At 44.7% G+C, this 15,125-nt stretch overlaps 2 protein-coding genes across 2 annotated transcripts in view; one reads left to right on the forward strand and one right to left on the reverse strand.

The window, feature by feature from the left end:
• On the forward strand, nt 1-6,716 carry LOC104297763 (zona pellucida sperm-binding protein 4-like). Its single transcript, XM_054163889.1, is given in 12 exon segments — nt 1-33; nt 410-590; nt 1,144-1,228; nt 1,230-1,297; nt 1,631-1,802; nt 1,982-2,095; nt 2,437-2,455; nt 2,457-2,568; nt 3,138-3,243; nt 3,245-3,333; nt 3,404-3,537; nt 6,645-6,716. Coding segments are annotated over 12 exon segments (1,185 nt in total).
• A 1,324-nt stretch (nt 6,717-8,040) lies between these two features.
• LOC104297762 (uncharacterized) overlaps nt 8,041-15,125 on the reverse strand; it is a 35,075-nt gene continuing 27,990 nt past the window's right edge. The window contains exons 7-9 of the mRNA XM_054163890.1: nt 14,668-14,786; nt 10,074-10,193; nt 8,041-9,639 (exon numbers count right to left, since the gene is read on the reverse strand). Of these exons, the coding sequence (XP_054019865.1) occupies nt 10,097-10,193; nt 14,668-14,786 (216 nt within the window). The 3' untranslated portion in view covers nt 8,041-9,639; nt 10,074-10,096. The remainder of the gene's footprint in view (nt 9,640-10,073; nt 10,194-14,667; nt 14,787-15,125) is intronic.

Here is a 15,125-nt window from a genome sequence, read left to right on the forward strand (position 1 = left end):
ATGCAGAGGTATGCCTGGAAGGAGGAAAAAGGGGTAGGGTTTGATGTGGAGTGTTCTCTAACAGCTTCAGTGCATCATGTGTAACCAAGGGGCTGTTTATATGACCTATCAGTCAAGCATTCTTGTGAAGTGCTGTGCCTGGATTCTTTAAGGTCTTGGCTGCTGTATTCTGTCATGCACCCTTGCTGCCCCAGATCCCAGTAATGACTGGAACCTTGTTTCCCATAGAATGGTAAGATTGGAGTGGACCTCATCTTCACTGTGGGATGTTGAAGCCCCTGTTTCTGTCTCCTCTTTCCCTAGATACTAAAGATACATAACTCTGCAGAGTGGGGTCTCAGTATCTGGGACTCTAGATGGCTCCAGGAAAGTATTGGTCTCCTATGCTGGCTGTTCTGTCTTTGAATAGGTGAGTGACCTCAGTGGTTCTACTGGGACTGTGGCTACTGCTGCCCTGGCTTCTGTGATTGGTGTGGCTCTCCTTGAGGATGGCAATTACCTCATGCTGGTTGCACTTGAAGGAACAGATGCTGTTGGACACAAGGTTCTTCATGAAGAGAAGCTGCCTAGGTGCCCTATGGACCTTCCTGGTAAGACCGACAGCTCTTTAAGAAAGCTGCTTTTATCTTGTGGTGATGAGTGCCCTTACTTTTCAATACCTGTTCATAGTCAGTATGGGAGTTGGGAAGGGGGACTTAATGCTGTGCAGTAGACTCCCTGTAGAAGGGTTTGAACACAGGAGCCACCAGCTTGCTGGGAACTTGTGCCTCCTTTGCAGGGTCAGCAAGTGAATGTTCCTTGTGTCTCCCAGACATATTCTGACTGCATGAGTGCCTGCAAGTTCAGGGACTGAGACAGAGACTGGGTACAATGATTTTCCTGACTACCAGAGCTGATGCAAAACACTTCATTTTGACAGTCCCTTGTATGTGGTTTCATGAGGAGTCTATGTTCCAGGGAAATGCAGGTCCCTCCTCTAGCAGGCTTCCATGACACCTCCAGACTATGTGTTTGACCCTTATCCAAGTCTTAAATCCCCTTGATTTGCATGCAGAATCATCAAGACACCATCCACCAGTGTCTTTTGTGTCTTTGTCTCCCTGCTGTTGTACTTCAGCTACAAACTCCTGCTGTTTGTTGCAGCCCTGGATGCTCCAAGCAGCAGTGTCTGTTCTGCTGTTTTCAGCCAAGACAGACTGCCGTGTGCCTCCTTGCCTATCACCCAGGGAGGCTGAAGTGTAAGGCTGCTGCTATGACCCTCAGGACAGGGTGAAGCCTTGTTACTTTGGTAACACAGGCAAACATGAGCTCCTGGAGGGGCTACAACTGGGATTCTTTACTTCCCTGACAAAGCAGGACTGGTGCGTACCAGGTGGCTTAGGGCTGCATTTTTGGCTGTCAAGAATACTCTGTTCCATTGAAGGGTACAGCCCTTTCATATGTATTGCAACAGACTTGGGGTTATGGCCAGAATCAGTGCTCCTCTTGGACCTGGTTGCACTTGTCTTGCTTGGACTCACTTGGGGGTTACAAGGAATAAAACTTGCAGGGCTTGCTGGCCCTGTCTTTGCTGTGTTTCCCTTCTATCCCTTTTCCCTGAGCTCAAGACTGATTAGATCTTTCCCTCCAGTGACAGCTCATTGCACAGCAGATGGCCAGTTTTCCATTGCTATCTCTCAGGATGTGACTCTGCCACCCATTATCCTGGACTCTGTGCAACTGGTCAGTGGGTGTAGTACTGGCTGTGTCCCTGTCATGATAAGTGCTGCCTTTGTTGTGTCCCAGTTCCCACTCTGCATGTGGCACCACTTTTCAGCTAAGAGCTGCAGCTGTCACTAGGCTGGAATAGCAGGAAATTGCAAACTGGAACAACCTGACATAGCTCTGGCTACTTAATGGACACCCTACAGACTTCCAGAAGCCAAATGCTATTCTCATGTATGGCATTAATCCAGCTTGACTTTATGGTAGTGACAGTGCCTGGTCTATCATTCCAGGTGACTGAAAACCAGGCCATATATAAGAATGAGTTGGTGACATTCAGGGATGTGAAGACTGGGAGCCTTGGCTCTGTCACTATGGAGAGCACTTTCAGGTAATAATAACCTAATGCTGGTATTGCTGGGTGCCACTGTGTTCAGTGTCACTAGAAAAATTCCTGCTTGTCACAAGCTCTGACTTCACAACAGGGCTCTTGAGTAGGCTATGGGTTATGTTTCTAGTCAGCAGGAATAAAGCAGGTGCTGAGCAGTGACGCTCTGCAGGCTCAAGTCTGAATTCTGAAGAGAATTTGAAGTATTTGTTAAAAGGAAGTGTTGGAGGAAAGGTTGGGGATATGATTAATTTAAACCAGATACTATCCTGCCATTTTGGAGAGAAGAGATATTGGAGCAACCTTTCTCACCTGCCTGATTCAGAGTTTTCATGTCCCACCAGGTTCCATGTCTGCTGTAGTTTACTCTGTCATTGAGAGCTTCATTCCCTTGAGTATTCAGGTCTTCACATTGCCACCACTCTCTGCTGTGTCCCAGCCAGGTCCTCTGTCCGTGGAGCTGCATATTGCCTCAGGTATGATAGGTTTGGAGAACTTGCTTAAGCCTCTGGGTGCATGGCTCTGGTATCTGCTGAATAATAATAGAATATTGATGGGTGAACCTGGGACTACTTCTTCCCTACCATGGTGGGAACTTACTGACATGGCTATAAAGGATGCTCTCAGGTAATTTCTTTCTGTTTGTTCCTACTCTGGAATGGTTCTTCTGTCCCAGATGGAAGGAGACTCAGAGACTCAGGGGTGACCTTATTACTCTCTACAACTACCTGAAGGGAGGTTGTAGACAGACGGATGTTGGTCTCTTCTCCCAGGCGGCCAGTACCAGAACAAGAGGACACAGTCTCAGGCTGCGCCAGGGGAGGTTCAGGCTGGATGTTAGGAAAAAGTTCTATACAGAAAGAGTGATTGCCCATTGGAATGGGCTGCCTGGGGAGGTGGTGGAGTCGCCATCACTGGAGGTTTTCAGGAGAAGACTTGATGGGGTGCTTGGTGCCGTGGGATAGATGTTTGGGTGGTGTTGGATTGGTTGATGGGTTGGATGCGATGATCTTGAAGGTCTCTTCTTACCTGGTTTATTCTATGTATTCTATGTATCGTTCCTACTATACTGACAGTGGCTATCCTATCCTGAAGACTCTGAGAGATCCTGTTTATGTGGAAGTCAAGATCCTTCAGAGAGCAGATCCTGATTTTGGTCCTGCACCACTGCTGGGCCACACCAAGTATCAATCCCCAGCAACAGGTGCAGTAGCCTGTTTTGACAGATGGGTAAGCAACTTGTAAATAGCTTTGAGCTGGAGTAATGACTTGCACTTTTTTCACTGCTCACCATTCCTCCTCAGGTGTCAGGGGACAATTATCTGACACAGCTGGTGCTTCTGAGCCTTGCCTCAGGACTGCTGTTCCCCTCTCATTACCAATGTTTCACCTTCTACACATTCACCTTTGTGGATGCCACTTCCCAAAAGATACTCTCTGGGCTGGTAAGATTATGTCATGGTTGCCCTAGTTTCCCATTGAGGACAAGTAATGTGTGTGAGCAATAGGAACCTCTTCATAGTTGAAACCCTTGGCCTTCTGGAGTGGGATGGGTGTTGAGGCAAAGACTAGGAAGATCTCCTGAAACAGGAGATTAGAAGTTGATGCAAGAAGCTTTATTCTCTGAAACAAATATGGTAGAGGTAAGATGCATCACTGGAGGGGTGTGACAGAAAAGGAGTCTACTGAAAGGGGAGATCTGCTTAAGCAAGGGCTAGCTAGCTTGCTGTCTAAGCTGCTCTGTTGAACCATTTGGGAGTGTGTGCTCTAATTATGCTAAACAATATTCTCTAAACTAAATTTCTTGGCCAAAATTACTTGGAAATAGCTTTTGGTAGTTGGGAAGGAAGAATTTGGGCTCTGAATCTCGTGAGCTTCTAAGCAGTTAAATCACACGAGTTTCACCATGCGTTGTATTGTTTGGTCAGTGCTCCTGGGATGAATATTCAAAACTGGTTCTAGCTGTACATAAGAAAAGGTCACAGTGTGGTGGTGTCCCAGGTGACAGAGAGAAGTTCTGTAATGTTAGATCTGACTAAGTTTGAATGTGTATAATAAAGGTATCAAAGGTGGCTTGCAGTAGGCAGCAGAGGGCTCCATGACTACAGCCTGCACTTGAAGCAAGCTAAAGTAATCTTTCTGCCTTCTTCCTTCTGTGACCACATGCACTGGATCTGTCCAGAATGGAGATAACCTTCCTCATAGCAGCCCATATGCTACTGTGATTTTGGATTTGTGGCTAAAACAGGGTTGAGAACACACCAATGTTGTAGCTGTTCTCTGAATAGTGGTTGCATAGCACCAAGATACTTTCTCCTCCTCTGTTTCTTAGTCCCAAATGAGAAGGCATGGGGTAGGCTAGAAGCTGGGAGGCACTGCAGCTGGGACAGCTGACCCAAATTGGCCAGAGGGATACTCCATGCCCTATGATGTCATGCTCAGCAGTAAATGCTGGTGGACTTTGTCTTCCAATGTAGCTAGGTCTGGCTTGGCACCAGTCCACTTGTGCAACTGCTTTGGCATCATTTGTGCTTTGGTTTTGCTCTTCTCTCTCCTCTCCTTCTCTTCTCAAACTGTCTTTAAATCTCCAGCCATGGATTTTCTTGCTTGTACTCTGCCTATTCTCTTGCCAGTCTGCTAGGACAGGGTAAAGGGAATGACTAAGTGGCTTTGTTGATGCTCAGCCTTCCTAATGATGCTGCGCGTGAACCTGCATACCTTGCTCTGGAAACAAAAAAGGGCAGGTGAGGGTTTTGTTGTTGTTGTTTGCTTTTGTTTTTATTTTGTTTTTCTGAGCTTTTCAGCTCTTAGCTGAAAAGAAAAAAAAAAAAGGGGGTGTGTGTCAAGGGTCTAGGTGGTTTGAACTTCAGGAAAAAAAATCAAATTATTTAAAGACTAATCATAGATCCTTGTGTGAGAGCAGACAGCTAGGAGTCTTCTAAGATCTTGGATTAAAGCTAATTTTATGCCATTGTTCCATTAACAGTACCCTGGATGTGCTTTCTTGATGAGAAGTAAAACTTGCTGTTCTGAACATTAGGAGCAATTTAGTCTGGTATGATCAGTCACAGCAGTTGAACAGGATCATTCTTAGCTTCCTGAGGTCCTGGACAAAACAGTTTGGCAAACCTCTCCTGATGGTGAAGGAGAAGGTCTTCACCACCCCCTCTCTTCCCCAGGCTGGGGGAGCTCTGGTGCTTGCACTCAAAACTGAGATCCTGTTATAACTGATGGAGTAGTCCTTGGGCAAGTACTGTTGAGAGGAAACCAATATGTGTGGGGATTTTGTTGTTTTGTTTTGTTCTGTTCTATTTGACTAGCTTCTGCCAGTTCTGTGTGACTGGAAGGTGTTAACAGGTGGCAGGAACTGCTTTTTAATTCCTTTCTTACTCCCACAAGAAATTTGAGGAATCATCTTACAACATTTTTATTTTTCCAGCAGAACTGCTTTTACCTGCTGCTTCCAGGATAAGCAGTACTCTTAGTCTTGCCTGCTTTTAAAAATCAGAAGAAAAGATAAGGTGGTATGGTGGGAGGGTGAAGATCACAGGCTGGAGAAGTCATCAGCTGGAGATCGGTCAAACAGCCTCCTCCTTTAGGGAGTGTCTCTTTCAACTAAATGACCTTGGTACAGGTGGAGCTTTCTCGGGGAAAACAGAATGTAAACTCTTAATGTACCTTATGAAAAGTCTTTAGCAGCTGTCTGTAATGTTAATTAACAGGGCAATTAGAGGAGTAATATAGACTACACCTTTTCAGTACACTGGGCAGGGTGCTCTGGCACTGCCCTTAACTATGTGTGCTAGCCAAGATCTAAACACCTTCCTGCTCTCTGCTGGAGTCTTCCCGTGCGAGACAGACGAATACTTGCTTAAAGAGATTAGATGATTGTGTGGAGAGGCTGAAAGGGCTAGGAGAGAAGCCGCCCAGCTGCTCCCTGCCGTCCTCCACATACTGTCCCAAAGTGACAGGGAGCTCTGAGCATGTAGTCTCTAGAGATCAGGGAATTTCCCCTGCAGGGACTATGCCTTCCTGTGCAGAGATGAATCTTGGTGTAATGGACCTGCATGGGTGCATGAAGCGGCAGGTGGAGGTGGGTGAACAGGGAAGTGAACTTATCCACCCGGTAGGAATTTTTGTAAGCTTAAGGCTTGCTATTTGGTTTGTAGCAGCAGGGGAAGGGCACAAGCAGCAGTGGGATGTGAGTTGTTTTTGTGAAGCACCAGCACAAGGTGGCAGCTGGGGCACATGGAGGTTTCCTCCTCTGATGAATTGTGCCCATTTTTCTAGCCTGTTCTCCTCTACTGATTAGTGGCTTTCATTGCTGCTTTTTCCTACAAATTTCTGTCTTGCAAAAACGTGCTCTTTTACCTTCAGGTGGATTTCTGGCTTTTCTTCTTCTCCCCCTCCTTCTTTCATCGTTTTATTCTTTGAACTCTCACTTTCTTGCTTGTGTCCTTTCTTGTACTCTTTTGCTCTTCCTGCCCCCCTTCCCCCATCTCTGTCCTCTTTAGCTAGGACTCATTGATTTGACTTTGCTTTCTTTCTTTAGCTTCACTCTGTACTGTTTGGTTATATGGCTGAACTGAAAGTATGTTTGGTCACCGTAGAGTCCTGCATGTGAAGGAAAGCTGCCCTGTCCAGGGGATTTCCTTGGGCTGTGAATTATGGAGATGAGGAAAAGCAGCCTTGAGGCCAGCAAGCACCTGTCAGGTGAGGCTGTTGTGCAGTGTTGCTAATTAACCCAGATTTTCAGAAAGAAGCCCTGGTGGTGAGCACACCTTGTCCCCTTCACCCTTTGCTCTGGAAGTGCTATATGCTGCTCTGCCTGCCCACTCTGTAGCTTTGGAGGCAAAGCCCATCAACAGTGCTGCTCAAAATGAACATAAGGGTGATGAGACACTGGAACAGGTTGCCCAGGGAGGTGGTGGAAGCTCCATCCCTGAATGTTTTTAACTCCAGGCTGGCTGTGGCTCTGGGCAGCCTGATCTGGTGGAACATGTCCCTGCCCATGGCAGGGGAGTTGGAGATAGATGATCCTTGAGGTCCCTTCCAACCCTGACAATTCTGTGAACATCCACACTTGGTCTTACCTGAACTTTCCAAAGGCTCTCTTTGCCCTTTGGATCGTTTGAGAACAGCACCAGCCACAGAATTAACCAGAATTCCTCTTTTGCCAGAGCTGATGAAGTTCTTTAAAAGCTTGGAGGTAACAATTAATTTCTTGACCAGCTATGCTTGCCTGAAACCTTAAATGAGTAGCAGTTCCTATACTACAACCCAGGTCTTCATTAATAAAATATCTGAAAACAATTGTCTGTAATAGTGATGCTTTTATTAAATTTCTTGCTTGTATTACAATGCATCCTGAAATGGAGAACTATACAGTATGTTACATGTTATAAATATATTTATTTTTGCAAGTACATGGATATATTTCATATAATGCTGTAATATGCATGCTAGTTCATTTTAGTTAAAAAAACAAAACAAACAAAACCAATTAAAAAAATACAAAACAGGAAAAAATATAATGCAGAAGAGATGTGGTGGTAGGGAATATGAGTTCATGATGCTGTGTCTTTAAAGCACTTCAGTTTGCACTGATTCACATTCCCTAGCCTCTGTAAGCTGGAGGGAGAATGGAGGGTGTAAATTAATGCAGGATTTCGGTCCCCTGTATTTATGGAGAGATACAGACTATTCACAGAATAATCAAGTGTTAAATCTTTCTAGCTTTGGATAAAGCTAGCAAGATATACAGTGAATAACCAAGTCCCACAGCAGCAGCTACATCTGAAACATTAAACATAGCACCTACTTTAGGGTGCTAACTCTGAGTCAGCACAGACCTTTGTCAGACAGGGGTTTGTTTCTTGGGGTTCAGATGGGGGTTTCTTTTATTTTCACTTTTTTAAAAATTATTTTCCTTTTTTTGTTTGTTTTTTTTTTTGTTTTTCTGAGCTGCAACAGCAACAACCTTTCTAAAGAAGACTTGGAAAACCAGACTTTGGCTGCTGCCTTCACTCACCCCTGCAAAATACAGCTGCCCTGCCAGAGTGTGGCTCAGGTGCTTTGAATCTCAGAGGAGATCCTGTTCTGGTTTTGATGACTCCAAGGGCTCCAGCTGAGCAAGGAGAAAGCCTCTGTTACTGAAAGCCCAAGTTTGCTGAAGTTGGTATATTCCTGCCAGCTTCTCAAATCTTGGTTCTCAGGCAAGTTTGGATTGGGGAGGGATTTTTCAACAGCAATTGCTTGATTTGCAATTATATCATAATTTAGAGATTAGAATAATCTTTTAACACAAGGCAAAGTGGCTTTATTTAAATCTTCACTCTTGTATTAATTATTTTGCCTAGTACCACCAAGAGCTGGTGTGTAGAGACCATTGTGACCGTGGGACCTTCAGAAGCATGCACTGACTGGCCCTTGAGTCTGAATCAGTGGACATGTGATAAGGGAGCCACCAAATATGGCCACAATGTTAGAGTTGTTAGTGTGGCCCAAAAGAACAGCAGCTTAAAAAGGTTGTATTCGGATAACTCTTCCCTGCAGCTCTGCTCTCCTTGGCTTTTCCCAGCAGAGAGAGCCCAGGCTGAGCCCTACAGCAGCATCATTACCCCATTTACAGCCTCAGGCTTACACCTACACAGCTAGAGGACTTTTAAATTACAAGTAGGAATTCAGGCCTGGTTGCCCACCCAAAAGATCAATAGTCCAAGAGCTGGGCCACCTGGCAAAGCTGAGGTGTTGCCTTGGATGCACCCTCCAGCCTCTGGAAAGGCTGGTTCCTGCAGTGCTTCTCACTCCAGTCTCTGCAATGAACATGCATGATGCCAGCTTCTGTGTAGGGTGGCACTAGAGTCAAGGAGTCTCTACAGGAGGACCAGGCACACAAGATCCTGTGGTGGATTCAAGAATGGTCTTGTAGGAAGTTCTATCTTTAAAAACTTGGTTTTCCTATTGGATTCCAGTAAAATGGTGTAGTTGGCCAGATGCAGTTCTGAAGGAAGAAGCTGTGTTGGGGAGGAGCAAAGACTGCAGCTCAGCTCACCCATCCTACCTCCCTTAGAAGGCTGTCCTTCTAACAGGCACTTCTGCATTGGGCAAAGAGCCCCTGGCACTCTTCTAGATGCTGCTATGTCCTATAAAGCTTAAGCTGATTTCAGCTGAAGAAGGACCCCTGAAAGCAGTGATACTTTAAAAGCTTCAAGGTTTCAGGTAATTCTGTTTCTAACCCAGAGAGGAGAAAGAATTTTCAAATCTTACTTAAAAGTCTTTGTTGGTTATGTTGCCAAGATGCTAACAGCAATTTCATCTCTGGCTTGGATTTTGTCATTATACTTCAGATTCAGCAGCTAAGCTGTACATAGCTGAGCGTATATCTGCCCACAGACCCTTTTCAACCTCCCCCTTCCCTCTTTCCCTTCCAACACTCAAATAAAAGTTGCTCTGTTGTCAGCTGTAGGATGCAGGCTGCACAAAGTAATCCCCAGTAACCCCAGGGTTCTTGAGCTGGAGTTCGTTCATGTTTCCACTTTGCCTTTCTGAAAGAGAAACATGCAGTGAATGTGAGACATTATAAAGGGTTTCTCTGGGCTTAACTAACCATGGTTTGAGTTGGGAAGATGGAAGACAGTGCTAAGCCTGGTTCTATTTTAGTCTCAGTTGTGGGTAGACTGTCTCTTTCCCCAGATACTTGCTTAGCTTATTGTTTGGGAGTCTCCTGACTGCGTTTGCTGCTGAACATGTTGTAAAAAGGCTGCATGATGTAGCCTATATGACTACAGACACCTTTAAAGTGTGGTTTCCTTGCTTTTTGTTAAATAAAATTGGGGACTATTAAAATTAAGGTATATGGGCCAGTCCTCAGCTGGCATAAATCCATATAATTTGAACTTCAAAAATCTGACCTGTGCTGAGAAGAGGCAGACACTCATCTCTGCCCACAAAGAATTACATGCTGCTTCACTTATTTTACCTTGTTCCATTTGACTTGGGTTATCAGAAAGGCCATATGTTTTCATTCTTTGTATTTTGCCCCAGAACAATCATGGAGTTCCTCTCAGTTTTCCTCAGGTCCGAAGACACAATATCTGGCCTTAACAAATGGAAAAAACACAATTAAAGTTGACAGCCATCAGGATGCGTGGCTGTGTTTTTAGCATTAGTATGTTGTGTGTATGTACCCAACACCCAAACTGCCCCAAAGCAGCTTCTTCTTCAGTCTGAAACTACAAAGCAGATGCTGGCCAAATATTTATGGCAGCATCAAACAAACAAATAAAAAAACAAACCAGGCAAATGAAAAAAAAAAAAAGCCACTACCAAAAAACCACCATCAAACAAACACCCAACCCACCACCCCTACCCAGACAGAAACGCCACAAAATACAGCATGGCCTCACACTGTAATGGATGAACATAAACATCATCTTGTTTGGAACAACCAGCATTTTCTGCCTAGTTAGAAGGGAGAGGGAGAGAGTGGTGGATGAACCTCACAGGGAGGTTAAAAATTCTGGCCTGAAGTAGTAGGCAGGATGTGAGGCACTCTGAAGAACAACACTAAGGCAACTGCTGTGGACCATCACCAGCTTCATTTTTTCTTCATTAATTGAAATAAGTGTAATACATCCTGCTTGTTTGTAGTAGCTTAGCTCAGGTCTCTAAGACTTATGAAAAACAAATCTTTTGGAACACTTTTTAAAATAGCAGGTATTTTTAAAAGCTGTATTTTGGTGTTGGTGGGGTGGGTTTTTTGCTTGTTTGGGGTTTTTTGCTTGTTTGTTCATTATTTGGATTTTTCATGCAATATTTCAATAGCTATTCACTTAAAATCTTCGCTTTGAAAAATTTTTCAGTTCAATGTCCTGACTGATGTGGTGCAAACTCCCCTTTGCCAGCTACTAATCTGCTTTTAACCTAAATGTTGCACGAGTTTTTGTTCAGTTCTGAATTATTTTACAAACTGTGCTTCAATATTACCCTTTAATTCTTTGGCTGCTTCTCAGCTGTGAGCATAAACATCTCCCTTGTGAAGAGTAGTATTCAGACCTGGGTCTGAGGCTCTAGGGCCCTTTTCAGCCTTTGCTGTACAATACTGAAGATGGATTTTTCTAATGTTAGAACTGCCCTGTCCTTCTTAACTTACTTCACCCTTACCACAAAGTAGTCGTCATGCAGCAGCCAGCTTTTGGTGGCTGTCAAACTGAAACTAGCATCCTTACCATGAAACATACACCATAATTTGAGGTTAGCTCATTCCCACGCAGCTGCATTAAAGCTGCATCTCCTTTATGGGTGGGTGTGCCTGCAAAGGAATGCAAGTCTGAGATTGCCCAAAGCTTCCCAGATTAGATCCTGCCCTGGAAAGGGGTTTGGGATAGCATCAGAAAGCTCCTGAGCACAATTGCTTTCATTGAGATGGCTGCCTCTGTATCTCTGCCAGGGCTGGAACAACTGCTGGGCCAGTCTGCTTCCTGGCAGCAGTCATGGCAAGCAGCAGGAGACTAGGTCTCTGTCTGTTTGTCCTCAAAGGAGCTAGGGGAAGTAAGGAAAAAGTATGTGAAGGTGCTAATGCGCTCCTTCTTGACCCTGGATTTTTGGGAATCGTTTGTAACGCCATTCTAGCCTGAGACAACTTCACCCATTTAATAATGTTGGATGGAGTGGCAATGTACAGACAATAAACTGATCCAGGTAGGCTCTTGCAGAATTTGCAGCCCAGCTTTCACAGGCCAGGGTGGTTCCTCCTTACTATTCTAGGCAGTATCAGACTGTAACTGTAACAAGGGTAAGCATTTGACCCGGTGATGCTCCACTATCGTCTAAGAACAGTTTTCTGTCACTAAAACTAGCCGCAGTGGAAAAGCAAAAAGTTCCTGTCTTGGGGGTCGTTTGAGCTGAAAGTAAGTTCCTTGCTCTTTGTAGAGTGATCATTCTGCAGTGATTCAGGGAAAAACTCTGCTTTTCCTGCCATAGATCAGATCCAGGTTCAAGTGCTGTTTAAGCTCATAATACTATAATCAAGTTATTCATTGGTGTTGCACAAAACAGACATTGCTTTGCGGGAGGAAACGTACTAGCAGGAAAAAGAAAATGAAATGAAAACCTGAACCTTTGTAGAACAATATATGATAAACTACCAAGTCTTGTGGCAGACCTTGGAAGGCCCTCCTCTCTCCCACTGGAAGAATGGAGGTCTCTCTCCACTATGAGGATTCTTTTGTGGATGTTAAAAAAAAAACACAACAAAACCAAACCCAAACAAAAGAAAAAACACCACCAACAACAACAAATAAAAAACCAAACAAGCCAACAGAGAAGAAAAACAAGACAACTGCCCTGGAACAGATCATTCATCATATGCAGAGTGGGAGCATGAAAGGGGATTTGCTTTGACCTAGTTACAAAAACAAAAACAATGAGACTTTTTCTAATTGCCCAAATGACTCAAGTGGGACTGGGTGTCAAAAGCAACAAATCTCGGCTTCCTTCTAAGCACCAAGTTCCAACTTGTTGCCAGTTCGAGACCTTGGGAGATATCTTTGAGCCCAGGAAAGCCAGGATAAAGAAAAGCCAGCCAGTTCCATAATCCTTGTATGTACAAACAGGACCAGAAGCCCAGACAAACACATTTCATAAATTATGATAAAGAGAGTGGCTTTAAATGGTAAGAGTATCAGGGATTCAACTTTTGCTTTGCCAAAAGCTGCAGACAAGCAAGACTTTCTTGCTTTACAGCTCTGCCTAGCAGCATTTGCAGGGCTGTCATTGATTCACTATGCCTAAAGGAGTCAGCTACATACCCAAAATGCCATAAGAGCAAGGTGCTTTTCCAGGCACCAGTGAAAAGGCCAGTGTCAAGTGAATTGCTGTTACAGGCTGTGGGGTAAAAAGAGTAAGGACAGATACACGCAGGGCTGGGGAATAAGAGCTAGAAAGCAGAAGAGGAAATAGAGGGAGATAAGGGGTATGAGTAGAGGTATGGAGTTTATGCAGATGTACAGGAGAATGTTAATGAAAAGAGAAGACCATTCATCAGCTACAGAAAGAAGCCTGGAAAAATCAGAATACAAGATTTCTGGGGCTGCCCAGTTAAAGCCAAGTAAATAAAAACATCATCCATTTGGTATGTTGTCATGCAGGACTTCCATGACAGTAGTAGTTGCCCAGTGTATGAGTGAAAATAGCAAAGCTGTTTCTGTTAGAAGCTGCTGTGATGGGCCTTCATTAGAATTACATCGACTTAACCAACTGGAGGACCTAGCCTGCAGTTCTCAGGTGGTGAGCACTGGTAGTGTCCTCAGTGCTGCAGAGAAAGTGCCAAGTGGAAGGTTACAGACAGGACTTTGCTGAAGCCCAAATAAAGTCTTGGTTCTACTCAGGTTTAGATGGAAGGTTCACAAGAGTTTGTATTTTTTCCCCAGCTGGTTCACCATGTATTGTAGATGGAACTGTTTGATCTTTCTGCTTTGTGTTTCTTTCAGTTTCCTAAACAATAGGAGGAAGCTCGCCTGTTAGGTGTGCTTGGGCCCCAACCAAGCTTTTTCCAGCTGGAAAAACCATTCCATGATCTACAGGCTCGCCTTTTTTTTTTCTTCCCCCAGCTGTAATTACAAGACTCCTAGTTCCCTCATGCATTTTGTAAGGTAGGTAGAGGCTGTCTAAGGGGAACAATGGAGCATTCCTGAGTGCTTAAATAACTGCTGTTTCCCCACCTTCTAAAACCTGAGGAGGGCTTAAGCACATTAGAGCTGTTCCTCTCAAGGTTACTGAGACCTCAGCTGAAAAAACAGAAAGTGCTCAGTTCCATGTAGTATTCCTGCTTTGGTGAGTAAGATACCCAGGCTCTTCCTGTTACCTGATTATATACACAAATGCCCCAAATTCAGCAGAGCAGCTGGAAGGACTTGGCAAGTGCAGAGGGAATATCTGTGCAAGGGTTATCTGGCAGCACTTGTCATCACCTTAGAGGGATATGCATCACACAGCATAGCTCAGAGGCCAGAATATATACAAATGCCCAGGGAATGAGTGTGGATCTCTTGATGGAAATGAGACCTCATGCTTGACCCAAATGTTCACCTACAGCAACATGCAAGTCCCATCCATGAGCACATGCTCAGCAGACTTCATTTCCTCTTCCTCTGACAGGAAACCTTCCAGCTCATCCTAACTGCCCCACCCCATCACACATAGGGTGCAGTATGGGTTCCACTGGATGAAAGGTATGAAGGTGGATAGAGGAGAGTTGCAATGCTTAGGAGAGAGCACAACAACAATTAGGCTATAGAATAGCTCTGACCAATTGTCAACATCTTCTTACCCTGTTGGGGATATGCACCTTATTTTAGGGAACCTAATGTTTCCATTGCTCTCACACAGGTAACATCATCCAGTTGGAATCTTAGAGCACCTGGGTGCAAAGGAAGCAAATTGCTCTGCTGGCCAGGACTACCATATGCAATGGAGAAAAAGGGCAGACTTTCTCCAGCCAGCAACAACCAGAGGTAAATCTCCCACCACCTCCTCCCAACACTAAGTGAAAATCTCCCTGAGCAGTGCCTTACCTGTACAACTGTGGGCAGGACCTCTTCAGAGCAGCAGAGGACAGCCCCAGCTTGTTTTGGTTTCTCAGCCGTGTCTTCCTCATAAGATCTCTCATTCTGCCCCAAGCATGGCTCTCACTCTAGGAAGCAAAACCAAACCACAGCTTGAAGGACCAGAGGCTAGTTGGTGACAGACCTCATCTGGCCAACATATTATACTTTGGGGTACTCCAGGGTGGCATGAAGAGAGGAGCTGCTTTATTTCAGACAGATAAGAGTCTGGTCACATAAAATAATTTTTAACACCCGGCAATGCACCGGGTGGCCAGCCTGTACCTCTCCAGGACAATCACTAATACCATCCTCTTTGTATTTTGTTCGGTAACTTTTCTGTGTTTAGGATCCTGCGGTTTTTTCTGAAGAGGTTTCAGAGCGTGAAGGCACTTCACTGGTGAGTGCTGAGTAGCTGCCTAAAGGCA

The sequence above is a fragment of the Dryobates pubescens genome, chromosome 8 (assembly GCF_014839835.1).
Source record: "Dryobates pubescens isolate bDryPub1 chromosome 8, bDryPub1.pri, whole genome shotgun sequence".
Classification (NCBI taxonomy): Eukaryota; Metazoa; Chordata; class Aves; order Piciformes; family Picidae; genus Dryobates; species Dryobates pubescens.